The sequence below is a fragment of the Paroedura picta genome, chromosome 5, assembly GCF_049243985.1.
Source record: "Paroedura picta isolate Pp20150507F chromosome 5, Ppicta_v3.0, whole genome shotgun sequence".
Classification (NCBI taxonomy): domain Eukaryota; kingdom Metazoa; phylum Chordata; class Lepidosauria; order Squamata; family Gekkonidae; genus Paroedura; species Paroedura picta.
Genome location: NC_135373.1, coordinates 47,210,459 through 47,237,945, shown reverse-complemented (window position 1 = coordinate 47,237,945; position 27,487 = coordinate 47,210,459). Strand labels below are relative to the sequence as shown.

Here is a 27,487-nt window from a genome sequence, read left to right as displayed (position 1 = left end):
AATGGGTGGGCATCACACCATTGTGCTGATGACCCCCGTAGATCTTGATCATGGAGCCCACCTTAGCGCTGCCACGGAGGTACAGGTGGCAGGTTGTGGATGCAGCTCTAGTGCAGAACCAGTTCTCATCATAGGGGACCAGTTCCTTGTGTTTGGCTAGTTTGACTGTGTCCACCTATTCAGGTACCTTCAGTTTACCTGACATTTTGAGGAAACCAGGGAAACACCATATACAAGGTCATGCCAGCTGAGCTTTGGACCTTTCGGAGCTGCCAGACTTCTATAGGGCCTGCTAAACTGCACTCTTCCATCAGGCATATGGTTGAAGCCAAAACTCATTGACATCTGAATTGCCCCCCTCCCTGCAATTCCTTAACCCCTTAATCTAAGCCTGGGTATATAAAATGAATTTCAGCTCTATTTGGATCCCGGGCTCTTGGGGTAATGTTGGAGCATGTTTTTAACCAATAATAGTTTTAACTGAAACTGGCTTTTATAATTATATGTGTGGGGTTTCCAATATCTTGTAGCTGCCCTATTGTTAGAGAGGGGTGGCCTAAAAATCTAACAAATAAAAAAAAAAATAAATAACCTTGATGGGACAAAAATGGTGGGTGAAAGATCCAAAATGTCTTTCAGACAGAATGCGTGTAGCACCAAACAAAATGCAGAGAAGATGCAATGTGATGTGGGACAGTGAGAAAGAGATCCTGAAGTGTGTCATGTGGTCAAGACCTTGGTCAGGAGCCTAGGGCAGCTTGAACCACAGGGAGGCCTTCTTTGAGAAGATCAGCTTCCGCCCAATCTTTCACAAGTACCCCAGCATGCTTTGAGTTTGCCTGTGGTTTATCACCCTGGTTTCTCTTGCAGTTGTGAGAGCACTGCCTCTCTTCCTCCCGCAATGCACTGTGGCTATGAGGAGGGGATAAGGAGGGGGGGAGGGGGAGGAAATGATTACCTGTAAATTTAGAATGTGCATTTTATAAGAAAAGGATTCCTCTGCCGAGGAGTGGGGAGGCCTTGGAGAATAAAGCTGGTTCCTTTCACAGCTTTTTTTCTCAGCACAAACAGGCAGTAATCAATTGCACCTGTTGAATTTCTGCACCAGACTAGGAATTTGTTTCTTGACCAGACTATTGAGAAGGATCCAGAGACACAGCACATGACATTCATCTAGCTGCTCTATGAGACCTGCACACTGGTAGAGTGCAGTCCGCACTGCCCATCTGAAAGTCTCGGGTTCAAATCTTCCCTCCACAATAAATGAAGTAGTTGGCTTTAGGCAAACCTCTCAGTCCATATTATTTATTTAGTTATAATAATCACATACTTTTCTCCCCAATGAGAACCCAAAGCCACTTTCAATGTCTTCCCATCTCCTTCCTTTTATTTTCATAACAGTCTTGTGATGTATGAGAGAAATTGACTGGTCCAAGGACCAACCAGAATGGGAATTTGAACTTGGGTCTCCAAGATCCTAATCTGATATGTCACATTTGCTGTGACAATCCTAGTGACCTATCATACATGGCTATTGTAAGAATTACTGAGTAAATGCATGGGACACTCCAAAGCATTATACAAATGCAGAATCTGAATTCACATATAGCCCTCTGGTACATGGAAAAGGTCAATTACATCCAGGGTCCATGCATGGGAGAAATGTGTGCATCTTACAGTGAAGCCTTTACCAGCTACCATGTCTAGTAGTTTGAGTGTCAAGACTAGGTTAAAATCTCCACTTTGCTATAGAAGCTTGCTACTAAGGTTGCCAGGTCCAACAATGCCAGAGTCCACCCTCCAAAGCATCCATTTCTCTATGGAAATTAATCTCTGTAGTCTGGAGATTAGCTGTAATTCCAGGGGATCCCAGGCCCCACCTGGAGGTTGGCAACCTTACCTGCTATTTGACATTTTGGGCCAGCCACTTTTTCTCAACACAAACTATTTCAAATGCTGTTGTATAAGCAAAAAGAGTGTGAAAGAATATTGTAAGATGCTTTAAGCCCCCATTGAGGAGAAAGGTGGAATACAAATATATGGATAAATAAGCAGCCAGCCCATCCCAAGACAGGGTCTATTTATATAATGTGGGAATGGGATTTTGGAGTTCCTGTTTCTAGAGAAACAAATCAGAAGCCTCCTCCGTAAATGTGAGGTCCAGCACTCAGACTGACTCTGGAAGCTATCAGAATTGGGTATGTTCCAGGCTGTTCCAGCAAATCGTGCCACCTTAGCTAGAAATCACATTAAATGAGGTGGAAGCAATTGAACACATTTCCCCCGCTGCCCTTTGTAATTCACAGCTCCCAGCAAGCATACCCAGCCACTTCTGGACAGGAAGCCAAACTGATCAGAAGCAGATTGGTCCAAAAATTACTCATGGATGAAAAACCTCAGGTTTCATTCCTGATAGTGAAATTTTGTGCCCATGTGATTCAAGCCCACCAGAAAGATAAAACACAATTACTATCATCACATCCTTTTAGCTTATTTAACTGAAAATTTGTATTTTTATATTGCCTAAAAGTTTTATCTGCATTCTGATCTGTGACCGTATAAATACACGTGACTTGACTTGAGACCCTAATGAGATCTGGGAGGTTCTAGTTGAGATGAATGAAATCTGCCATGAAAGCAGCAGCTGTTGTTTTGAACTAAGAGGGGGTTGTGTCTAACCCCAAACCCATTCATGTGGCTTGAATCTGTTCGGCTGATCGTTTGGAGGTCTAAGGCAAGCCAGAAGCTATTCAAGTCAGCCGGTTTAGACCTGCAAAGCAGGATGGTCAGTCAGGGTCGCTAACTGGCCTGTCCCTTCAGAGGAGGGTTAAATGGGAGACAGCAGCAATGGAAAATGACTAGAGGGGAAGGTGAGATTTAAATCCTAGCTCTGAGGATAATACTACAGATTAAAAGAATGTTAATCTGCAGGCATCTTGAAGGGTGGAGGGGAGAACTTCATAAGATAGGTCAAGACACTCCTGGGAGAACTTATGTGCACAATTCTTATGTGCAAAAACATCCCAGGAAACCAGGATCTGACAGTGTCCATTTGTAAATCTTCTCTAAGCCAAGCCAGGCAACATTTTTTTTATTTACTTATCTTGCTTTATAGCCCACCAGGGGCTCATGGGAATTGTAGTCCATGGACATCTAGAGGCCTGAAGTTTGACTACCCCTGGAATTAACTAAGTTATAGAACTAGAAATGCAAAATGGAATGATAATGCAAGAAACAATGTAATCACCAGTAGAAGTTATGCAATGCAATACAACTCTGGGGGCCTTTCCGCATTTGTCCAAAAGTAGCACAATGGTTACTAATTGAAATAGCTACAGTTTTGCCGTTATGCACAACGTCGTTGACAATCTGCAACACTCCTGAAACCGATCCGCAAAAAGCGCTTCGTTGTAGTGCTTTCAGGGAAATCCGAAAAAGTGGATTCACCCTCCGGAAAGCGCTACACTCTTGCAACCAATCTGCAACACTAGCGGGAAAGTTCTGTGCATTCCCATTGTTGCGGTTTCTTCAAAGTCCCGCCCCCTAGCTCTCTCCTCTGATCTTCCGGCGAAGCGATCGCCATTTTTTTTCTCCGAGCGAGCGGAGATCCACGCACTGGCAAGCCTTCGTTTACCCAGTGAACCCGGCTGCAGTCCCTCTGTTTAAAGTCACCAAGCACAAGCAACACAGAGGCCCGTTTGCTGGTTTATTTTCCCTTTATTTTTCACACTGTTTTCGGCCGAAAATCACACCCGTGAGGGGGGGGGATTTTTTTTTCACTCGGGGGGAGCATGGCAATGATGAAATGGCAGCTCAAACACTACCTGCTAGCTGGATGGGTCTCTCCGTTGCAACGAATCAATGCATATTCGTTGCAAAGGGTGTGTTTTTTTTAAAACCTTCCTTAAAGGGAAAGGGGCTGTTTGGGAGCATGATAACGGCCGCCCATTGGCTGCTTGACGGCCAGGGGCGGGACACAGCTCAGCAATAGCGCTTCCTGGCTAGCGATTTTTGCAGAGACCGGAAACCTGTGGGAAACGATAGAAACGCAACTGGATTCCACTACAAAGGCAGGTATACATAACGACGAATTCCACTATTTAAAATGGCCATTTTTAGTTCCGCAAACAATTTGCAACATTGATCCTGGTGCGGAATGGCCCTGGTGGTTGAAAGTGTTGATTAGAGTTGCCAGTTCTGGTATGGGAAATTCCTGGAAACTTTGGGGTTGAAGCTAGGAGTGGGTGGGCTTTGGGGAAGGATCTCAGTGGAGTATAATGCTGTGAAGTCCACCCTCCAAAGCAGTGAAACTAATCTCTTTAGTCTGGAGATTACCTGTAATTCCAGAGGATCCTACTGCTGACTTATGGCAACCCTGCAGGATTTTCAAGGCAAGAGACATTCAGAGATGGTTTGCCGTTGCCTGCTTCTGCACCCCTGGAGGAATAGCAGCATGCCAACTGCCTGCCTGCCTCTTCCAGCACTCCTTTCAAAATAGCATGTCTGAGACAGTGGAGGTCTACGTGGTACAGAGAATCACATCAGCATCCAAAGTTATAAAGCACAAGGCAGTAAACATCTGATGTAATCAGACTTGGGACAAGTTTGTGCAAGTCTATTTCATCTATTTCTGCTTTAGATTATGTTTTAACCCCTTTACAAGTACCCTTCCAGGTTTGAAGTTACCATACACAGTTTGGGTTATTTTTGCACAGGGATTTTGCATTTGAAAAACAAGTTCTGGTTTTTAAAATGGAAATTGCCATCGCAATTTTTAAAAGATTCCTGGGTGTGGCAGTCATTTTCTCCAGTGGAACAAATCTCTTTAGTCTGGAGATTACCTGTAATTCCAGAGGATCCTACTGTTGATTTGGGTTTGGGGCAAATGATACACATATTACAGAACATGAAGCCCTGGCCTGTCTTGAACCCTGGAATCTCTCATGGTAGAAAATGAAGCCCCACAGCAAATCTCTTTGTGGTATAGTGTGCTTTGAGCTTTCCTCTCCACCTATAGCTAGAAATGAAGGACACTTCCTGTCAGTTCAGCTGAATCATTCATAACGCTCACCAAAGAGATCAGGGTGAATTCCCCTCACTCTTCCAATTGGCCTCACAGATAAAGAGCAACAAAACTCAGGTAGGCAATTTTTAAATTCCTTCCAATGCTTCCCCAGTCCCAGATTCTGAACAAAAAGACACCCCCTCTCTTTCTTTCTCTCTCTCTCTTTTGGAGGTGAAATATTTCAAAATGTTGCCTACCAGCCATATCTTCTTCTGTCAAAAGAAAAAGGTAGTTCAGTTGCTAAACGGGATGCATGTAGTTGCATTAGTCCAAAGCAAAAATCTAATAAGCTTCCTATTCAAAATAAGTAAACAAATAAACAAGTAAACATGCAGCCTGATAAATGCTGGAGAACTGGAAGCTTGTACAATGTTTTAGTGTCACCATTTTGGTTGATCCTAATAAAAGGTTTGATGTGGCTTTTACTTTTGAGTAGCTCAAAGAGAAGCTCCCGTGCCCTGTCTTTATCTAGATGGTCTCCAAACAGCCATTCTTGGCAATATGACAATTGGGGTGAAATGGTTACTTTCAAAATCGGTTGTGGTTATGGGGCCAGACCTTCATTTGGGATCTATTCCTCAGCTGACCTCATGGCTTTACTTTAACATCTCTTTGGGAAGAGTTTAAAAAACGCAGTTCATAATGCTGATGATGTGGTGTGTGCTTCTTGGGAGTTGCTAAATGTTTTGCTGTCCTTCAGAATCTTAAGATCCAGTTAACTTCCCCCAAATGGTAGATCTGTGGATAGCCATGCTTATTCGAACACTCTTAGCCGGAAGGGGGAAATAACTCAAATGCCATATAACTGTACAGTGAACCCTTGTATAATCTGTACAGTCCTGTATACACTAGATTTTGCTTTATGTGTGTGTTGGGTAATTCTCAAGTGACCTTCAACACAAGTACAGTTGAACATGTGAATTGAACCCCAGATTCACCCAAGTGCTGGTCCCCGGTATCATTTCCAAACTGAAGGCTCATTGGCGCCTTCTTACAACCAGAGGCAGACATTTATTGGCGGGATGAGTGTGTGTTCACTTGTAATGTGAGCAGGGGCAATAAAAAAGTTGTCTTGCAAAGGAGTGGAAGGGAAAGGTGCAGGATAACAGAAACAAAAGAGATAAAAAGTCATTGAAGAAGCAGGGTTGTCACATTTATTGATTGACTGAAACATTTATACTCCAGCTTTCCTATGTGGCTCAAGGCAGTTCATAATTCCAAAAATTAAAAACATGCAAAATACAATAAAACCCCATTTATCCATCACTCCCAAAAATATTTGCAGCTTAAATCCAGCATCTATCTATCTATCTATCTATCTATCTATCTATCTATCTATCTATCTATCTATCTATCTATCTATCTATCTATCTTATATGGCCACTCAGCTACACTTTATAATGAGTTTAGATATTTTATATAGAGTGTATTGTCACAGTTCTGACCACTGAGGAAGACCCATTAGGGTCGAAACATGTTTGGTCTTATGTGCTGTTAGTTCTGTATAGTTTTAATGTAGTTTTTATTCTGTTTTTAATTGTGCACTATAATAAATAATTAACATTTTTACATTATTTTATTGTACATCTCAACTTCTGAGTTCCTCCCATGTGCATGATGTAGTCAGGAGATCCTAAGATTGTCTGGCTGCCAGGCAAGAGATTGTCATTTTCTGCCCCTGCGTTATGACCCTGGTATTCCTTGGAAGTAAAGCCCTCACAAATAAAACTGCCTTAAACCACCTTCCGAAAATGTTTTAAGATAATCCTCTCTTAGGGAGCCCATTGCACAACTGTAGGAACTGTAGGAACACCTACAGAGAAGAAATGGGCTCTAGTTGATGGCAAATAGCCCACCTAACAAGACTGTTGCTGGCTCATGAGATCATATAGGGAGTGATGGTCCTTTTCCCCAATTCCGGAGTCTTTAATGGTAACTTGAGGAGCAGGTTTCAAGAGGTGGTCATGGTTCTCTTGAAGCTGCAAAAAAGTTCCACTTGCTGATTTCTGCAGAAGCTAGAGTGCAAAATTTGTAAATTAAAAAAAAAACAGCACATGAGTCAGACAGTTCTGAGCAGTTGGCAAACCCTTTCCAGATGGCAGGGGATAAGAGTTTTGTTTTTGACATATTTACTTGCTTGCTTGCTTCATTTCTAGTCCGCCTTTCACGTTGAGACTCAAGGTAGATTATAGCTGCTGAAAACAAGAACAATATAACGAGTCTATATAACAAACAACATAATGAAATTGGATTATGAAAGATATACTAAAATAGTATAATCTAGTAGGGCAAGGTTACAAGACTGAAGGACAAGGCAGTAGAACAGTATACAACGTATATAGCAAGGCATCCATAAATGGCTTGGGCTTTTTAAAAAAGTACTAACAAAATAAAAGATGAATAAGCTAATTTCTGTAGAACCAAACCTGCAAAACATAGCTATTCAACATAGACAAGAACAAACCTGTGGATATATATGTAGGTGATAGCAATGATATGGTGATGTGGTAAAAGCATGAATGGATAAAAGGTAAAGGTAAAGGTATCCCCTGTGCAAGCACCGAGTCATGTCTGACCCTTGGGGTGACGCCCTCTAGCGTTTTCATGGCAGACTCAATACGGGGTGGTTTGCCAGTGCCTTCCCCAGTCATGACCGTTTACCCCCCAGCAAGCTGGGTACTCATTTTACCGACCTCGGAAGGATGGAAGGCTGAGTCAACCTTGAGCCGGCTGCTGGGATTGAACTCCCAGCCTCATGGGCAAAGCTTTCAGACGGCTGCCTTACCACTCTGCGTCACAAGAGGCTCATTGCGCAGAGTGGTATTTCCTATTGTTCTGGTCTGCCAAAGGACAATAATGAAGTGGATATACTTACTAAAATGTGTGTTTATTTCTATCAAACGTTCTACAACCCAAAGCTTTATTCTCAGGGGAAAACATGCTTGCCCCAACAAGCAGAAAATCTGACCACTGGTCACATAAACACAGGGGAATGTCCTTAAATTGGGCATCTGTCAGAGCTGATTTGCTGAGAAGTTGGTGGGTGTCATGTGTGAAAGAAAAGGAACGTTGAGGATCATCACTGTAAGCTGGAAATAGGGCTGCCAGCTCTGGGTTGGGAAATACCTGGAGGCTTTGGGGTTGGAGTGGGCAGGATTTGGGGCAGGGAGGGGCCTCAGTAGAGTCTAACGCTGCGGAGTCCACCCTCCAAAGCAGCCATTTTCTCAAGGGAAACTGATCACTTTAGTCTGAAAATGAGCTATAATTCCAGGGGATCCCCAAGTCCCATCTGGAGTCTGACATCCCTAGGTGCAAATAATTTGTTGACATATCATCTTTACTGGTGATGGCTGTAGAATTTCAGTGGAATTTTATTTTTTATATTGTAAGAGACAAAATAAGGTTTCGCTTGGAAGAGAAAGGAAAGCTTTTATTAGGTCCTTCTAAAAAACGAAGAGATAGATCCAAGTTTATCTCTCCATGTCGAGGATGTGCTATGCTGGCAGTGTTGCATCTGGAAGGTCCAAGGTTCAATCCCTAGCATACTCAATTAAAAGGATGAGATAGGAGGTGATAGCAAAGACCTCAGCCAGAGACCCTGGAGACCCATGGCCAGTCAGAGAATGTCGATAGATGGATGGTGTGAGTCAGTACAAGACTACCTGATACGCTGCAATTCAGACCTGTGGTGCAGAATGTTAGTTCCAAGGAGATTACTTACCACAAACAAGCTTTGCAAGCAAATATGGGGGGGGGGGGGGGGTTGAGTTCAGCTGCTGGTCTTCTGAATAACTTTCCCTCTACATTTGCAGGTCTGTGCCCTGTGATCTTTTGACTATTTTCTGCACCTCTTCCATGAGGCATACATGATTCTCTCTTCCTCCCTTTTAACTTCAACATATCCCTGCATGGTAGGTTAGACTGTGAGAGAGCAAATGACGGGTGTGGTGAAATGGCCCTGCTGATCTGCAAGCAGCATTCCACTCAGCATTCCACTCAGTGCTTAGGGGCACCCAGAGACTGTCCTGAGTCTCCACTTGGCTCTGTGCTGCTCTTCCAGGACCGCCTGACCTTCAGAGAGATTTCCCTCTCGCTTCTCCTTCTGTGTGCTGCCACCAATGGACCATTTTGGGAATTAACCACTGAGTAATTTCTGCTTTGCCATCCTCTCTATTTAGTACCTGAGTCCCCTACTACCCAGTAATCGGTAGTCCCATATCTGACCACTCCCAGGAGAGATAGCAGATTAGGAGTGGACCATCTCTTTTCCTCTGGCACCCATTTTGAATACTATATTGACATCTAGGTAGGGCAGAGACCATAATCTAAAATAGTAAAAGATTTATTAATAGCGGGGAAAAACCACACACACATATACTCTTGCCACCCAAGTGGACTGGGCAGTGAATGGTTCTGCCAAATGACTATGACATTCATGCAGCTTTCACAGTGACCAATCTCTAAGGTGCTAGCAGATTCCTGCTTTATTTTGCTTCTAATGACTAGTATGATGGCTGTCCATCTATAATTATCACTAACATACATGTTGCTGTATGTAAGAGAAGTAGCCACATATGAATGATCTAGGTGATTTTATGTTTGCTGTTAGTATAATCGGAGTCATTGACAGATGCCAATTCTTGCTGTTTTTGTTTTGTATTGTCATTAGAATAGCAGACCATCGCTTCTCGGCCTTTTGGCTAAGATCAAGTGTAGTAGAATAGCAGACCAGGATCTGGGGGACAAGGATTCAAGTGCCTGATAAGTGTGAAGTTCAGGGGCTGACCTTGGGTGACTCATTCTCTCTTGGACTAATCTACATCTCAGGGTTGTTGGGAGGACAAATGGGGAAAGAAGAACAATGTAGAGCTGCTTAGAGAAAGGACAGGATAAGACACTGGTAGATATCTGTAGATTATCCATAGATAATCCTTCATATCCTTAGCTTAATGGTTACTAACCCTAGACTCAATAAACTGACATTTAGCCTTCAGTGTTATCATTCAGTCTTGTTTAATATGAACATACAAGAAATACTTTTCCATCCTTGAAGTCTGCTATTTAAATGCTGTTATGGTTTATTCTAAGAAACTCTTAGAAATGACTAATTTCTTGTTTTGTTGAAAAGGCATGTGTTGTTTCCGCCACACTCACCTACGCAGTTCAGAAACGTGTCCACTAGTCTCCCGTTTCCCTCTTTCCTGAACCCTCCCTCACCCCCCATTTTACTGTAAACCCTGCATATCTAGCTCTTCTAACATTTTCTCACAGATGCAATCCTTGCACCTTTGGAAAGAACTTTGATGAAAGCACCCAGGGGTGTGGCAGTGAAATGAGTTTGATCTTAGAGGAAGTCGAAAGGAAACTAGCTCATGTCTTCCAGCTGACACCACTTAATGAGAAGGAAAATTGTGTGGGCATGGAAATCAGAACATGGAATGTTTTTCAACCTAGAACAACTTGACAGTCTCTGAATTACATTACATTTTTCAGCAACTGCAGGGTTATCTACAAATCCCACATCAAAAGAGTGACGCCTTCACGGGTGGTTTTACTGGTCTTCCACTTTAACAGCACCCACATGGATACCCAAAATATTCTGCTTTGGGGAATTCAGCCTACTATAAAGAACTGAATGTTAGTCACCCACTCTACCTCTCAGAATGAGAAGTTCAAAGAGGAGCACAACTGAGGGTTTAAGGACTGGCCCAAAATTTGCTGGGTTACAGGGGCATGACAGACTCCCAAATGGACATACATTGGGGAGGCTCAAGGGAGAGCTGGAAGGGGGAAGAAGGAATGTCCAGTTTCCTTCCCATGAAAGAAGGGTGGGAGGGGAACTAGAAGCTCATGTTTTTTTTTGGAGCACTGAGCAAATGAGCTTCTTGATCCCCTTAAGCTACCACCACATTAAGCTACCACCACACCACTCTCCAGTCCCACTGAGTTGTTGTTCCCAGCTCCCATCTCTAAACAGCTTCCCATTCAGATTTACCTTTGAGATCTCTAGGTGGGTTTTGCACACAATAAACCAAATGATTTTTTACTCTGTAACTGGAGGGAACTGAAGGAATCCCTGAAAGGAGTCCAGAGCAATCCTAGGCTGGAACCACTTCACCAAGTAGCTGTGGATTAAGAAGCAGAATTTTCTGAGATGGTCTCCAAGTGGGTAGTCTGGAAGCAGGGCAAACAGGAGTCCTGGGGTGTGATTAGACAGTTTGTGATCCCTGAGAAGTACAGGGAAAGAATCATGGAATTGGCATATGACATTCCATGTGCAGGGCAGCTGGGAATCAGCAAGACTAGGCTGGGAATTCTGTTGAATTTTTAATGGTCCAAGTTAGCACTTGATGTGAGAGACAATTGTAAGTCTGATGTGGCTTGCCAGACACTGGGCAAGAGTGGATGCAAGGTGAGGCCACCTTTACAGCTTGTATTCTGGAAACATACTGGACTGTGGAAAGGAGAAGATGGGAAGAAAAGATCCCTGAGGTTAAGAAACTGGTGGTAGATAGTGTAGTGTATGTACTTTAGAGAGTAGCTAGAAAAGATGACGAATGTTACATGGGAGAATCTGGCTAAGGCCAAGGTGAATCAGAGCAGCTGAGATGATAAAACAGCTAGGCCTCTAACTTTGGAGCTATGTGACAACTAGGTGATGGTTTTTCTGCCATCTTGCACTGACAAGATGATGGCTGCATGGAGAAGACCTTATGTGCTTTTGGATTGGCTAGACAATATCAGGTGACCTGTCTCTATGGAAAGGTCAGGGGAAAGGACCAAGGATGTTGACAATGCCAGTCACTTCCCACATTGCTGATGTCTAATACTATTATTATTATTATTTATCATATAGCAGAGTTACACACAGGAAGCATATACATATATATGCAATATAAAATATGTAGCCAAGTAGGTACAACGGTGATACAGACAGATAGGGCAATCCACCAAAATACTAATACTTAGGTTTTCAATCAATTCATTCATAGCTGGGGAGAGTACAAGGAGCTCTGTCACATCTCCCTGGAAAGCACAACACTCACATTCCTGTGACAGATGTAAAATACTTTACATGGCAGGTCAAATCCTGCCTCTCATTGGTGTTTATCAGATTATGGATATCAGGTGGAACTAATTTCATCCTCCTAATAATGCTACCCAAGCAGCTGCTTGGGTCACTGGGCAGGAGAACCGGTTTTATCCCCTCCAACGTACCTGGATCTAGCACCAGGAGAGCCCTCCTTCTACCTGGTCTCAGCTCCAATTTAAGGGGCCATCCATGGGAGAACAGTGGGAAGACAAGCACCCCTCCTTGATGCCTGTATCCAGCTCAACATCTGCAAATCCGTTCCCTGATGAACATTCATATCAAAGTTGATTTTCCCCTTCCCCCTCTTCTATTTCTGTTTCTTTCCCATCTTCTCTTCCCAGTTCTCTTCCCAGTTTCATAGCCCTGCCCCACTTTCCGGATCTCAGTTTTAAGGATATATACAAATGTAATTGATTCTCAGGTCCATTCCTCACATCTGCCAATGTTGCTGGATGTCCGCGGCAGCCCGAATCACTACAATTTGTAGTGGAATTTTTACATTTCGCACAATGCAAATTGTAAGCATGTTAGAAAAGCTATTTGGAAACATGTTCTGGGCTGTATGGGGGAAGTTCTACTATCTGGGCTTAACCATGTCTCCCCCTTCCTCAGCCAGGCTTTGCTCTCCCACCTGTGGTTGGGCTGAAAGAAGGATGAAAGAAGATTCTGATGCCCGACAGAGGGAGGTGGCTTTTGAGGAACAATGTCCTTACACTGCGAAGAACCAGCCCTTCCAGCCTCATGCTAGACTCCCATATGCTCAGATCTCCTTGCCCCAGAACCTGGCTTTCCGCTTCAACAGCAACAATGAGGTATCTAACATTCCTCCCAGACAGATATCCCTGTAAGACGGAGCTCTTCCACCAGGCTTTTGGTTGCGGTTGGGATGGGGAACTTTTGCTGGGCCCCTCCTCTGAACACCTCTGAACATCTTTGAACATCTCTGAACACCCCTCTCCTGTGGCATGGGGCTAGCAATTCACGAAGGGGAGAAGGGTGGGTGTGTTTAGGGCTGGTGGGTATTGTGGGATTATATTTTAAATGTAATGTAATTTAATGTAATGTAAAGCCAGCAGGTCTGGGAGTGGCAGTCAACAAATATAACAACAACAACAACAACTTTAGATCTAACACATTTCAAGCCAAATTGGGTCTTCTTCATAGGTCTAATTATGGACACACATAATAATTCAGTGGGAAGTACATAAAGCAGCCAGTATAATCAACAAAAAAATTTAGGTTAACAAATCAATGGAGATGGAACCGACAAAAAATGTCCATTTGTCAGATAATGATCTCCTTCTCACAAGCTGCTTGAAAATTCTAGTGAGTGCCCAGGAAGCCTGTGCACGGCAGGACAGAGCCAGGGTGCACCTAAGAGGAACGATTCCACCCCCCATTACACATCTGATACAAAGGTCTCATGTGCTTTACCCACAAGGGCAAGAACTAGAATCAATGGTATTTATTGACAGGTAACAGCTGTAATCAGCAGAGAGTACATCCCGCAAGGCACCCGTTTTGGACCACTCATTGGGAAGATCTACACCAGGCAGAATATTCCAAAGACTGTTGATGGGAAGGACTTCTGGAGAGTGAGTAATATAGCTGTATATATCAAAGCCCCTTGTTAGGTTAGATCAGGCTTTCTCAACAGGGGCTTCATGACACCCTGGGGTTTCTTGATGGCCCCAGAAGGGTTTTGCTGATTGAGAGTTAATTGACTTTTTATATACTTTTAATTAAAATATATATATTGAGTGATATGACCATATATGATTACCTCTGGTAAGATGTGACTTCGGGGGTGTGGATGGGAGGTGTAGCCTGCTGACATCACTTCCGGGGTTTCTTGAAGCCTGAAGAATGTTTCAGGGGTTTCTAAATGGTAAAAAGGTTGAGAAAGGCTGGCTTAGCCAAAAGAACTAAGTCAATACCCGTTCACACATTATGAAGTCCTTGTGAGCCGCCATATGGTCTCGCTCTCAATTTGAGGGATCTGTTCTCAGAATTTATTTCCCATTTAGGCCAAATTTAGGTCATGACTGAAGCGTGAGAGGAAAGGAGATTTAAGCCTTTACCCTCCCCCTGTGGTTTTCCCAAACTGAAACAGCCCCAAGGAGCCACGACTTGACCCACCGGTTCATCCTAATGGGCTTCACAAGAGCACAATGAGAGATGAGACCTAATATTTCTTATGGCTGCAGGTGGGGGTTTACGTGAGAGAATGCTACCCCCATAAAATGTCCCTATGCAAAACAAGCATTCCAGGGAGCATCTAGCTTTCTATGTGCAGGAAACATGGCAGAGCATTTGATCCTGTGAGCCTCACATATCTGAATAGTTGCAGTCCATACCCTAACATTAGCTGAATTGATTCTTCTGCTGTTGAGAACTATGTTCACAAGGGGTGTTGTTTTGTGCTGCTGAAGAGAGCGGAATTGAAATTGGGGTTCCACACAGCACTTAATATTTCCCCCCATCCCCCATGAAATCCAAGCAATGACCAGCCCCACAAGCAAGAGCAAACTGTTTACTTATAAATCCCATTCATCAAAGGTTTTGTTCTTCCCTCTGGTTTTCCTTTTGTTTATTTTACAGTCTAATTCCTATTCTCTCCACAGCCAATCATTGCACTCACAAAGCAATCTTGTTGAAGGACGTGGGAGAAATTAAATACTGCTTTTCTTTTTACAAGCAAGGACACTCCCCTTTTTTATTGTTGTACTGTAATTGTCATTAAAAATAATAATGAAAATGGCTTTGGTTACAAAGTGAAATCAGCTGATTAATGAATGGCATGGCTGGCTGTGGGAGAGAACCAGAAGTAACTAATTTAGCTGGAAGCAAAAGAAAAGGAAGGGCAATTAAAAGGGAAGCAGCTTTAAGAACTCTCAGTACCACTCTCCCTATATTGGGTAACCTGGTGCCACAATGAAGTCTTTCAGATTGCCAGGGATCACTTTGAAAAAAATATAGGGGGATAATGGGATGAACACAGGAAAGCTATGCCAAAAATGTCTGCTACAGGTGAGTGAATAAATGATAGAAATTCCAGAGTTAAGCACCCTAGAGCTTTATCTTGCAAAGTTTTTGGTTCATGTCCGGGTCTATAACTAAGAATTGCAGTTCCCAGGAATGTGTTGTTGGTGGTATTGTTTTGGAGGGGGTTGTATCAGGACCACATCACTTGAGAGAAGGTGCTTACACTTTTCCCCCTGCACTGTTTTCTTAATCTGAAATGGGCTCAAGACGGTGTTATTTGCCCTACTGGAGATATTTGAGTGCCCCCATTATTTATTTGTATGTTTATACTTCTATTTATTGACCGCCACTACCGGGACAGCCTGCTCATGGCGGTTTACATGCATTTAAAACCCCACATAAAACAATACCCAACTAAGTCTAAAAACCCAAGAAGGTGAGAAAACCTTCTGTTTTCTTCTAGACAGAAAAACTGTCTACAGGATACTCCATTCCCCACCACCCTATGGACAACCATTGGCCCTCCAGGAGGTAGCTTCCGAGAGTAATTAATAGATTAATACCCGTGAAGCCTCCAACATTGCAATATTGCCCCTTGGTAGCATTTCAAGCTGGAAAAATGAGAGGGGTGGAGGAATAAGCACCCTCCTGTGTGCCTCAATGTCCTAATCCAAATTAGACCCCTACATGTCTGGAAATTGAATTCCCTGTGGAGAATCGCAACTCCCATTTGATGGAGAATTTTCAAACACAACTTTGTAACATGTTGTTAGGCCCTAACTGGTTGAAGCATATATCAGAGGCAATCTTTGGTCCTTTCTTATGAATTATCTTTTTGGCAAGGATGCCTGTCACAGAATCATAGAATCATAGAGTTGGAAGATACCTCCACGTTCATCAACCTGCTGCAGAATGCAGGATATTTATTTATTTATTCAATTTATAGTCCGCCTTCCTCCTTGGACTCAAGGAGGATTACATAATAGTACCCATAAAAGCCCCAATAAAACCCCGAAACTTTAAAAGCCACACAATCACAAGATCCTCCAGCCTCCCCACAACCATCCATGAATGAGTTAGTGAGATGGAATAGCATAACTTGAGGCCCTCAGTTCTCCTGTGAGCTCATTGCACCAGGTTGAGGCCAGGACCAAAAAGGCCATGGCCTGGGTCAAGGCCAGATGTATCTCTCTGGGGCCAGGGACTACGAACAGATTAGTACCCGCAGAGCAAAGAGCCCTGCGGGGAGCATAAGCAGACAAGCGGTCCCTCAGATAGGCAGTGCCCAAGCCGCGGGTGGCCTTGAAGGTCAAAACCAAGAACTTGAACTTGAGCCAGGCCATGACTGGTAGCCAATGGCTCAGCACATGTTGGACATTGGCCCTCCAAGATGAACCTACCTGCCCATGGTGGGACCTGGGGATCCTGTGGAATCATAGCTCATCTCCAGACTAAAGAGATCAGTTCCCCTGGAGAAAATGGCTGCTTGGAGGGTGGATCTCACAGCATTATACACCACTGAGGTCCCTCCCTGCCTCAAATCCTGAGCATTACCAGCTCAACCCTCAAAGTCTCCAGATAATTCCCAACCCCAAGCTTGCAACCCTATCCTTTGGGATCCAGATTTCTAGGAACAGACAGTTGGCCAGACCGTTTTTTGCATAACTCCAGAATGAGCTTCTACCATGAGAAGGGTTTCCTTGGTAATTAACCATATTGCTTTGGGTTTTTTTCCCTGCCTTTCTGCCCAGCACAGGTTTTCTCACCAGGAGGAGAGCTTCACCATATCCTTGCTGTGAATGATCCCTATTGCAGTAACTGGATGTGCTACGTGAATACAGCTCTTAGCCTTCGAGCCCGGAACCTGGTAGCTTGCCAGCACAATCTGGAGATCTATTTCTACACTGCAACACCCATACCAACTGGAGCTGAACTTTTGGTGTGGTACGCCAGTGGGATTGCCATGCCCTTACAGCACCAGTGCTCAGAGAAACTGGCAGCTCAAGCAGGTAACAGGGTGCTGGCTCTTGCCAGCATCCTGAATAACAAGAATTTTGGCTAGAGCCTCTTGTCTCAGGGTTATCACGCTCTGTCACCCAAAAATATTGAGCTGGGGAGATTTCACTTCTAGCACTATAGTGTGCTATGCTTCTGCATATCATGGCCTGATTATATTCCCTCAGCCTAGCCTACATTGATTTATTTGCTCAATTTATACCCCACTTTTCTCCTCAATGGAGGTCCAAGAAGCTTACAATATTCTCCCCTTATCTATGTGAAATAGGTTAGATAGGCTGTAAGTGTGTAACTGGCCCAGCAAGCAAACCTCCATGGCAGAATAGAGATTCAACCATGACATTGTGGCTCCTAGACAGCTTGGTGTAGTGGTTAGGAGTGCAGACTTCTTATCTGGCAAGCCCGGTTCGATTATGCACTCCCCCACATGCAGCCAGATGGGTGACCTTGGGCTCACCACAGCACTGATAAAGCTGTTCTGACTGAGCAGTGATATCAGGGCTCTCTCAGCCCCACCTACCTCACAGGATGTCTGTTGTGAGGAGAGGAAAGGGAAGGCAACTGTAAGCCACTTTGAGACTCCTTTGGGTAGAGAAAAGCGGTATATAAGAACGGCTGTTTTCTTCTTCTTCTTCTTCTTCTTCTTCTTCTTCTTCTTCTTCTTCTTCTTCTTCTTCTTCTCATCCTGTGCTTCTGCACAGAGATGATTCCCCATTCTGTTCTGATGGCCAATGTATCTGCAGTGGTAACAGTGCTTCCTCCCTACCACTACCACCACCATTCCTACTTTTTATTCTCATAGAAGCACATTGATTAACAATTCTTGAGCAGCAGAAGTTTCTCATTCTTCTTTATTTTTTAAACAAGTTCTAAAAGGACTGGAATGAATGTTGCTATTGCCAGAATGAAAAAGAACTGTTTTTAGTACCCTGCTTTTTATTACCTGAACGAATATGAAAGTGTCATTCAATCACCTATCCTTCCTCTCCCCACAACAGGTACTCTGACTCTGACTTGTGAGGTAGGTGAGGCAGAGAGAACTCTGAGATAACTGTGACTGGCCCATGGTCACCCAACTGGCTGCATGTGGAAAAGTGGGAATTCAAATCCGGTTCTCCAGATCAGAGATTGCCACTCTTAACCACTACACCAAGATAGCTCTTGTCTCAGGATCCTTATCACTAAACAAAGGAGATAGAGTTTCCAGGATTAATTAGTGGCTTAATATAATGATCCCTTATATTCTAAAAAAGACCTCTGCATTCAAGCAAAACATGAAAAGATATTTTAATCCTATTAAGGCCACAGGGGCAAATTCTATTGCAATAAGGTCTCTTCAGAAAACTTCCCTGTAAAACCATTGAGGGTATAATATTCAGTCCTGAAAATAGGCAAGTTCTCCAGTATCATGGGATAGAAACATATTAGATACAGGGGGATAAAGATTTTGGGGAAAGGATACCAAAAGACAAGGGTGAGTAAACATGGCGGGTTCTTAAGATCAAACTACTATAGTTTCTAGGGCATGCTTTTTAATTTAAAAAATGTTTTGGATTGCTTATATCAGAAATTAAACAAGCCAGGCCACCACCACCCCCAGCCTCCTCCCTCTAGGACTAAGGGATCCACTCTGTAAAAAAGTAAAGTAATTATAAAAATGGATGAATCTATTTATCAAGTCACTTGAAGATGTAAAAATTGAAGGAGGCCATAAATACTTTAGTTTTTGTTGTCAGCCATTCAGTGGTGTCCGACTCTTGGTGATTCCATGGCAGAGCCACCACAGTCCTCGATCCCTCAGCCATGCCGTGGTCTGGCCGGTGTCCATTCCGATTGTGTCTAGCTACCACATTCTTTGTCAGCCTGGTTTCCTTTTTCCCCACTGATCAATCCTTGCAGTAAACTCTCGAGAACCGGCTAGCTATATTCCAACTTACAATGTGGGTCTGTGAGTCTCAGATAGTCATTTTTTTTTTGCTTCTGAGGAGTCTGGTTCCCAGATGGATTATAATACTTGGCTCTGTAGTCAGGCTTTGTTCCTGTGGGTTCTTGCCTAACCAAGGGGAGGGGGATTCCATGTAAAGGACTAGCTAAAGATTGATTCTTATTCTTGTCAGGAGCCATGTATGGAATAGCTAATGGTAACTCTTTTTGTAACTGGATGGCTGATTTTGATCCTGATTCATTTGTACTAGTGGCAATTATATTGCCTTGTTCCTCCAAGTGTAAAGAATGAAATGACTGAAAAATGTTCACATCCACTAAGTCCAACTGAAGGTCCTCTCAGAGGGATGGCAAAGGAGAGAAAGCTCTCACACAAGTCATTTTTTAAAGAAAATCTGGTTGAACCGCATTGGCTTTCTAAGTTGGCAAACATTTGATCAGGAATCTATAGCTAGTATTCCTACTAATGAAGAGCAAGATTAACAAATACATTCTCATTTTTCTCACTCTCATCTTTCCTTGCAGACTGTTCAGTCTCAAGGAATTTCCCTGTCATGGCCTCCCTGAAGGTGATTACAAAAACTGCACCACAAGAGGGTGCCACAGATGACTCACAACGCACAGCTATTTACACAAAGAAGACTGAGAATGATGAGGAGGAAAAGGGGGTTGAAGAATTAGGCCAAAGCTGGCTGGAAAGGTTAGCAGAAAACCAAAATGCAAATTCAAGAATGCAGGCCCCCTGTCAAGTCAAAGAGCTGCCTGTGAATCTCAGGTCTTCTCAAAATGCATCCAGAGAAGAAGTTGTACTGGACAAACCTGGTACTCCAAGCCAAAGAGATACAAATCCCAAAGGACAGCGAAGCCTCTGTTATCACGTGTGCAACCCAATTATCTCGCTGCAGAATGATCACCCACTCCCTCTCAGCAACCTTTACTCTTCCTGCTCTGGGTGCCAACCAATGGGCAACCTGCCCTATCCATGCCATGGTGCCATCACTGCTCCCTACTTCCAGTTCATCATAACACCTGATAACTTCTCTTTTCCATCAGGGCTACCACCAACCAACTCTAGAGAAATCGCAAGTTGGTTTTCCCAAAGTACTCCTGAAAAGAGAACACATCCATATCATGGAATATATCAGACACTCTTGCCAGCTATTTTGATCCACGGAAAGCAGGATGCTGGTAGACCATGGGAGTCTGTCTCCTCCCACCATACGGCTGCCTTATCTTTCCACAGCTCTGATCGTCAGCCTCTGACTCTGAACCACACTCTTTTGCATGCCTCCTCTGCCCAGCAACTTCAGGCTACCTCTCCATTTGTATACCATCATGAAGTTGGCAACCCCAGCATACCAAGGTCCTACCCACCGGGGCAGATGAAGAATTCCAGATCTGTGCCCTGCCATCTCAAAAGGAAGAATGGCAAGACTAAATATGACTGCAAAGTTTGTGCCAAGTCCTTTGGCCAGCTTTCCAACCTCAAGGTATCCAAAACACTCACAATTCAAGAATAGTTTTATCAAGTCCAAATCTTCCCGAGGCTTTTTCCCCCCTCAAAGCTTTTTACCAGATGGTAGAGCATCACTGTACAATGACAGGGATATTTGACTGGTACACTTTAGGTGTTTAAACTATCAGAGAGGGGGCATCAGTATAAGGACCTTGGGTGTTACACACATTCTGGCAAAAACAGTTACATCTAGACTTGTGAGAAACACTTTGCACAGGGGTAGTCAACCTGTGGTCCTCCAGATGTTCATAGACTGCCACCTGGAAGGGGCTCATTGGAATGAACATCTGGAGAACCACAGGTTGACTACCCCTGACTTTGCAGATACAGCCAAATACAATAACCCACAGTGTTTTACATGCAGAAGGTCCTAGGTTTATTTCCCAGCATTGCCTGTTAAAGGATGAAGTAAAGGAAAAGCCCTTGACATGGGACTCAGTTGTCTTTCATTGTAGACCTGGATAGAGCAAGGGTTTGGCTTGGTATAAGGCAGCAACATGTGTTCATGGGAAGGGAGTGTGGCTCATTTGCATTCATTCATTTATTCGTTCATTAAATTTCTAGACCACCACTCTCGGCCCGGCTGACTCATGGTGGTTTACAATAAAAAAATAAAATAATTAAAACCCCAGTAATTTAATAACAGAAGGTTTCAGGCTCAATCTATGTGAGGGCTGCCAGGATTCCCATCCCCAGTGCTCCTGCTACTTGATGTGTCAATGAGAACAAAAATAGGGAGGAGGACTGGTATTGTCCAATGCCATGATGTCACTTCCAGTTAAGTACCAGAAAGTGTTGTCATGGTGTCACATGATTTCTAGGAATGTTATAGATCTCTATGATAAAAACCATAGTGTCATCATGACATTGTGCAGTCTCCACTCCATGCAATGCTCCCAGGGACTCCATCTCCAATAAAAGGATCAGATAGTAGATGATGTAAAAGACCTTAGCCTGAAACCTAAGAGAGGCATTATTAGTCAAAGGAGAGAACATTGAATCCACATTATGACTTGAGATAAAAATATTTCATATTATAGTAGATGGCCATTAGTATTTAATAGTATTAAAAAAGGGATTAGACAAATTAATGTAAAAAGAGTCCCATTATTATCCAGCTCCTCATGGTCATCATTTTCACTACCTTACCGCTAGAGATTTGCTTGTTTTTATCCCCATCAGTAGTCACTATATTGATCCCTAGAATCCCAAATGCATCCCATTTGCTCCCAGAGTTCTGAATGTTCCCCAAGATTTATAAATTCCTTAAGATTAATTGTTCTATTCACTGTCCTCTACAATTATTTCAGGAATTGAAAGGAGGGAATGGATGCAGGGAAATATGTGTTTGTGATATAATAAATCTTAATATCACAATCAGCTATTTATTTCTGTCCATACATAATCACAAAGGGTGTTCCCAGATAAAATGAAAGGAGTCTCTTGCAGTTTTAGATCCAAGCTAGTGCAATCTTGGCTGCTAATTTAAAAAATTCCTACAAATTATTTGCTAGTATTTTAGCAGTTCTCATCAAGATAATTCAAGCCTTAAACTAACACCTGTTTATTTGAGACATGACACCTGTTATTTGAAACCAAACATTTGAGTGTGATGGCACGCCTCATGGTAGATGAGGAAAAACCAGTCTTGGCAGAATATTTCCATCTCTTCGGCTGGTTATTGTTAAAGTAATGGTCAGAGTTAGATTCCAGCTTTTATTGTTCTTCCCACAAGGAGAAATGTAGTGAAGCATTTTTAATCATTTCCATAAATGATTAAATGATTCATAAACACAGACCTTACCAATTATAGGAATTGCTAAATCCATTCCTTGTAAAATGTTTAACTGGGTATTCGTAATATCCTGTTTCATTGGCCTCCCAATCTGAAGGCCATGTCAACGTGAGGACCTAGTTTCTGGAAAACCTATCTAAGGATATTGAAACCATGCTGGAATTAGTGTGGCCTGAGATCTCAACCAAGTTTCTTCTCATGAGGTTAAAACATCAATTTATCACAGCTTGAAGATATGTTTTTCCTCATCAGAGAAGATTTCTGGACCACGCTTAATCTGCCACAAGAGGGAAAGTATCCAAATTTAATCATGTACCTAATCCTGAACCAGGCCACAAAGTCTGCATTCATGGATCCACAACAATCAGCTAGGGTCAGAGGCAGGAATTTCTCTACGATCCTAAAGAAAAGCCCAAGCTTTCACAAAAATTTGAAATCTAAAATCCAAAACAAAACAGAAAATTACATTTCCCCACAATTATAGGAAGAATACCTGTAAAAGAAAATAATACCTGCTGAAATCTCAGTTGCCAGTTTGAGGATATCTAGGCAAGCATATTGCTATTGCTGAGCTTTCCAAGCTTTGGTTTCTGTAAAAGAAAGCCATGGTGGGGAGCAAGGATGGACAGCCCAGAAAAGGGTCCCATCCCACTCTTCTACCATATCCTGTGATGGAGGAGGACTTGCCTTGGACAGGCACAGTGGCAACCACCAGAAAATCACTAGCCACTCTTGGGCTGATTGGACCGAAGCCATTGGCCACCATGCAGTCGGGCCTGGTCTAGCCCACCAGCAGTGGCGTCCGTACAAGTGGACCCAGCCCAATATTCCATTTTTCTACACTCCTCATTTGCTTGTTTTTCCCCAAGAAAGAATACACAGAGGAGGGGGGGGGGATGCCTTTAAAAATCACATACCATAGAGATCAGGAGGATTCCTAGAGTGTCACATGATCCAGCAGCATCACTTGTGTTTTTTCAACTTGAAACAGTGTGGTGGTGTTGTGCATTGCTACTCCCCTCCCCCACTTTCTCCTTACCAAACCAGTGGGGCACTGAAGCTCTTTGAAGGTTGGACTGGACTTGGCAGTGTCATATCCAGTCCTTTTCATGTTCAATCTGTACCGCTTATTGCAGGTCCACCTGAGAGTGCACAGTGGTGAGAGGCCTTTTCAGTGCCAGATTTGCAAAAAATGCTTCACCCAACTGGCTCACCTGCAGAAGCATCACCTGGTACACACTGGCGAGAAGCCATATGAATGTTTGGTAGGTAGTACTTTGTTAAAAATCCTGACGAGGAGTCAATGAGAGACCTGGCAGCCTCTTGGAGCAGTGCACATCTGTCTGGGGCTGAGAGAGGGAAGGAAAGAACCTGCAGGGTTGTTGTGGGAATAAATTAGACAAGGGAGAACAAGAGCCACAGTCCTCAAAAGAAGAGTGAAGATAAATATACTAAACAAATCTAAGGGAACACCGTAAGAGAGCACATGGACATTGCATGGATTAGTTATGGAGGTCTATTGGCTGGTTGTTGTTGCTGGTCATACTTTCAAATGGGGGAGGGTGGGTGGGCACTCTGTAAACAGGCCTAAGAAAGCTGGATGTGATGACCAGTGGCATGGCAGCTCTAGTAGAAGGAGACTCCTGGGACCCCATTTGGCTTGTTAATCTATGAGTTTAACTTTCAGCAATTGAACTGATAGATTAACAAGGCCAGGTGGGGTTCCAGGAGTCCTCTGATGGAACAGGGCCTGGTGTTTTCTAGACAGGCTGGAATTCTGTGTTTTCCTCATTGCTGCTGTGGCATGGTACTGACAGGGGCTCATGGTAATTGTAGTCCATAGACCTCTGGAGAGCCTCAGTTTGGCCGCTTCTGTGCTAGGTGTAAACTGCACAGAGCTTTTATTCCAATCCCAGGTCGATTCTGTCCCTGCCGTCTACACAGAATGTGATTTCCGTTTTGATTTTGGGCGATTTAAATTTTCCTTCTGCAGCAAGGATTGATCCGGAGTGACCCTACCTTTATTGTGCGATATCTTAGAATGCTTTTAATGCTCAATATTTCAAGATTCGGATTAGAGAAAGCAGGCTATTTTGAATCTGGGCTCTCTTCCGTGGTAGAGACACCCTGATTGGCCAAAGGTGGCCATGTAACAAGCTTGCCTTAAAGGAGAAGCCCCTAATTTCTCTCCACTTCTGTCGGTCTTGGATTTCTTCTCCCTTTTCTGCCTTCTTCGATCCTCTCTCTCCCCCTTCTAAGAAAAGAAAGGGACTCCCTGCTTGGCTCCTCTCCCCCCCTCCCTTCAAGAAAAGAAAGAAAGAAGCTCGGCTCCCCCTCCTTCTGAACTACCCTAACCACGTGCAGAACACTTTCCTGTTTCAATGGGGGGGGGAGAGGAAGACCCGAGTTCAAATCAATCTGAATTCAACAGGATTGACAATGGAATAAACAAAGTAAGTGCAGACTGTGCCCTAGTCCTTCAGCAGGGCCTATTCCTGCCTGTACCGCTGGGACCTTTTGGCAATTGACATACTGTTTTAGGTTCTAACTATCTGTTAAGGCTCTCTAAATTCCCAGCTTCCATTTTTTTGAATAGTAAGTCTTTATCCCCTTTTGTTGTAAAGATATAATCAAACAACTACTCTGTTACACTAATTGTGTCTCTGGTAGTTACTGTGAACATTAAAAAAGCAGGGACAGCAGACATTGACATCACATGATGCTCTACGAATTTTGCAGATCTCTATGGTTTTTATTATAAAGTTTTGGGAAATTCTTAGAGCATCACAGAACACCATTCCCACCCCCTACATTTGTTGTTACTGCTCAATCACGCAGCACTGGGAACCCAGAAACCGGGGCTGGGAGATTGCCCTCCACAGATGGCAGCCAACTTGTCAACCCTATAAGTTAACTGACAGCCCAACAGAAATTAGCTGTTTGTGTGGTGTATGAAGGAAATGAGAAAGGTCAAAGGATAGCATTAGGGGATGTGTTGCAGGAGACTCTGGGCACATTTCCATTCAGGAATTAAGTGCAAAACAGCGTGTGGGGCCTTGTGCTTTCCCATAATGCATAAGTGGGTTTATCCTTAAACGCTCTCCCTTTCCCAGGTCTGTCACAAACACTTCAGCAGCGCCAGCAACTTGAAAATCCACCAACGCCTGCACTCGGGGATCAAGCCTTACATATGCAGCTTCTGCCAAAGCCGTTTTACTCAGCATGTCCACCTGAAGCTGCATCGATGTCTCCATGAATGTCAGGTCTTGCATCACTGCCCCAGCTGTCTCAAGGCCTACATCCACCTTGTCAGCCTAGAGGTACACCGCCGAGGATACTGCCCACTTGCCGTCGGCGCCAGTGGCTCACCCACCCAGCTCCGCTGCTTCAATGACATGATTGACCACTTCGATTTCAGTATGGATGCAGATCACCTAGAAGACATGGAGGCTGATCCTGTTCGAGCTGCCCTACTAGTGGAGGCCATCCTTCTGAGGGCAATGGCCTCTGGGCACCAGGACAAGCCTCTCTGCTCACTGAGCCTCTGCAGGCAGCACAGTGTCCTACCAATGACTGACTGTGATGTTTGTGTGAAGAGTGAATTCTCACCGACACAGCCAGTCTAACTTTTGTCTAAGGTTGCCAACTTCCTGGAGAGCTCCTGGAATGGTCTGGCTAAGTGAAGTCTACCCAAAAAGCTTTGAAAGTCAGAAATAATAATTTTTTAAAAACCCTAACTCTGTATGAAGTCACTCACTTATGGCTTCTTGGCTGCCACTGGAGTTATGCAAATAATCTGCAAAGAAAGAGTTAGGCACTATGCTCATTCTACCACCCTGACAAAACAAGACAAAGGAATATGACAGTACCTGGCCAGTGGCTAATCTTCAGAACAATCCTATATAGTCTCACCTTAATGTCTCTTCTGGAACCTTTTCTGCACCAGGAATTTCCCCTGCCTCACTGCCCATCTAGTGGCAGGGCAAATTTCCAGTTCTGGATGATTGTTGTCCCAGGCTTGGACTGACACAGGCCCTCGTTTACCCCATGGCAAGGGAACAAAGATAATTCCATATTACCTTTTTTGCCCTGGGTGTTGACGGGGCCTATGATGTGTATTGTAATGCAATACCCCGTTCTTAAACATCAAAACCAGGCCCCTCCCATCCTGCAGTGCAGCAGATCCTTGCCACCCTGGCTGCCTCATCCAGATGCACAAATCTGAGGCAGACTGAGTGCAGCGGGGAAAATGTTCCCCCATCTGCACCCAGGAGGGCAACCTGCTTCAGTCTTGGAGCAGCATCTGGTGGAGTAATCCCATTAAGAAGGGGTCTGCACACCTGGACACCCCTCCCATGCAATTGCTCGATTAATCCTGTCAGACATTGTCTCAGGACTTCCATGCTCTGCCCCTAGCCCCCAAGGTACAAAAATTGAGAACAGAGACAAGTCTTCCCTGTTCTCAAGTTTGGCTCTTCCTCGCATCAACCCCAACTTGCAGGTGGGCTGCTTCTTCTGGACTCTTTCCTATTTGTCAGATGCTAACAATAACTTTATTGGACTCAAATGTAACCTCTTTGTTTTCATGTGCATGTATGAGTTTAGCTTAATTGTATGGCTGCTGTTAGGTACCCTTTTGGTTTGCTCTCAATAAAGATCCTTTTAATTAATTTCTATGTTAAATTCCCATCTTTATTTAAAAGGACTATTGTCTTGCCTGAACTCAGACAACCTTGCCTAGGCCTCTAAAAACATGTTAACTATTTCCAGACATGATCCACTGCTAGGGTTGCCAGTCTTCATGCCCCAAATCCCACCCATTCCCGGCTTCACTCCCAAAGTCTCCTGGTATTTCTCAACACACAGTTGGTTTTAATCTAATTTATACAATCCTGAAAGCAGGCCTAAATGTGGGTTAGACTGGGCTGTAGTTTCCTTTGCTCACAGGCCTGTGAAAATCTACATCTCTGATGTGCCAACTGACTTCCACGTAATGTCAACATGCTGGATGCTCTTCCAGGGTCCAGGTAGGTATGCCTCTCCCTCAGTGGATGTGATTTCAGTACCCTTAAG

General features: G+C 43.7%; 1 protein-coding gene across 1 annotated transcript; it reads left to right on the top strand.

The window, feature by feature from the left end:
- Window positions 1–5,105: 5,105 nt before the first annotated feature.
- On the top strand, window positions 5,106–27,069 carry ZNF683 (zinc finger protein 683). Its single transcript, XM_077337722.1, has 7 exons — window positions 5,106–5,140; window positions 12,771–12,970; window positions 13,634–13,753; window positions 16,900–17,152; window positions 19,629–20,593; window positions 23,551–23,679; window positions 25,528–27,069. Exons 2-7 carry the CDS (start codon window positions 12,812–12,814, stop codon window positions 26,038–26,040), a joined length of 2,139 nt encoding a protein of 712 aa, XP_077193837.1. The 5' UTR covers window positions 5,106–5,140; window positions 12,771–12,811; the 3' UTR covers window positions 26,041–27,069.
- The last annotated feature ends 418 nt before the right edge of the window (window positions 27,070–27,487 follow it).

Excerpts from the sequence above, each read along its gene's own strand:
- ZNF683 (XM_077337722.1), top strand. The coding sequence starts at position 12,812 with ATGAAAGAAGATTCTGATGCCCGACAGAGGGAGGTGGCTTTTGAGGAA. Across the intron at positions 13,754-16,899 it reads ATGGGAAGGACTTCTGGAGA|GTTTTCTCACCAGGAGGAGA; the intron begins GTGAGTAATATA and ends TGCCCAGCACAG. Across the intron at positions 20,594-23,550 it reads GCCAGCTTTCCAACCTCAAG|GTCCACCTGAGAGTGCACAG; the intron begins GTATCCAAAACA and ends CGCTTATTGCAG.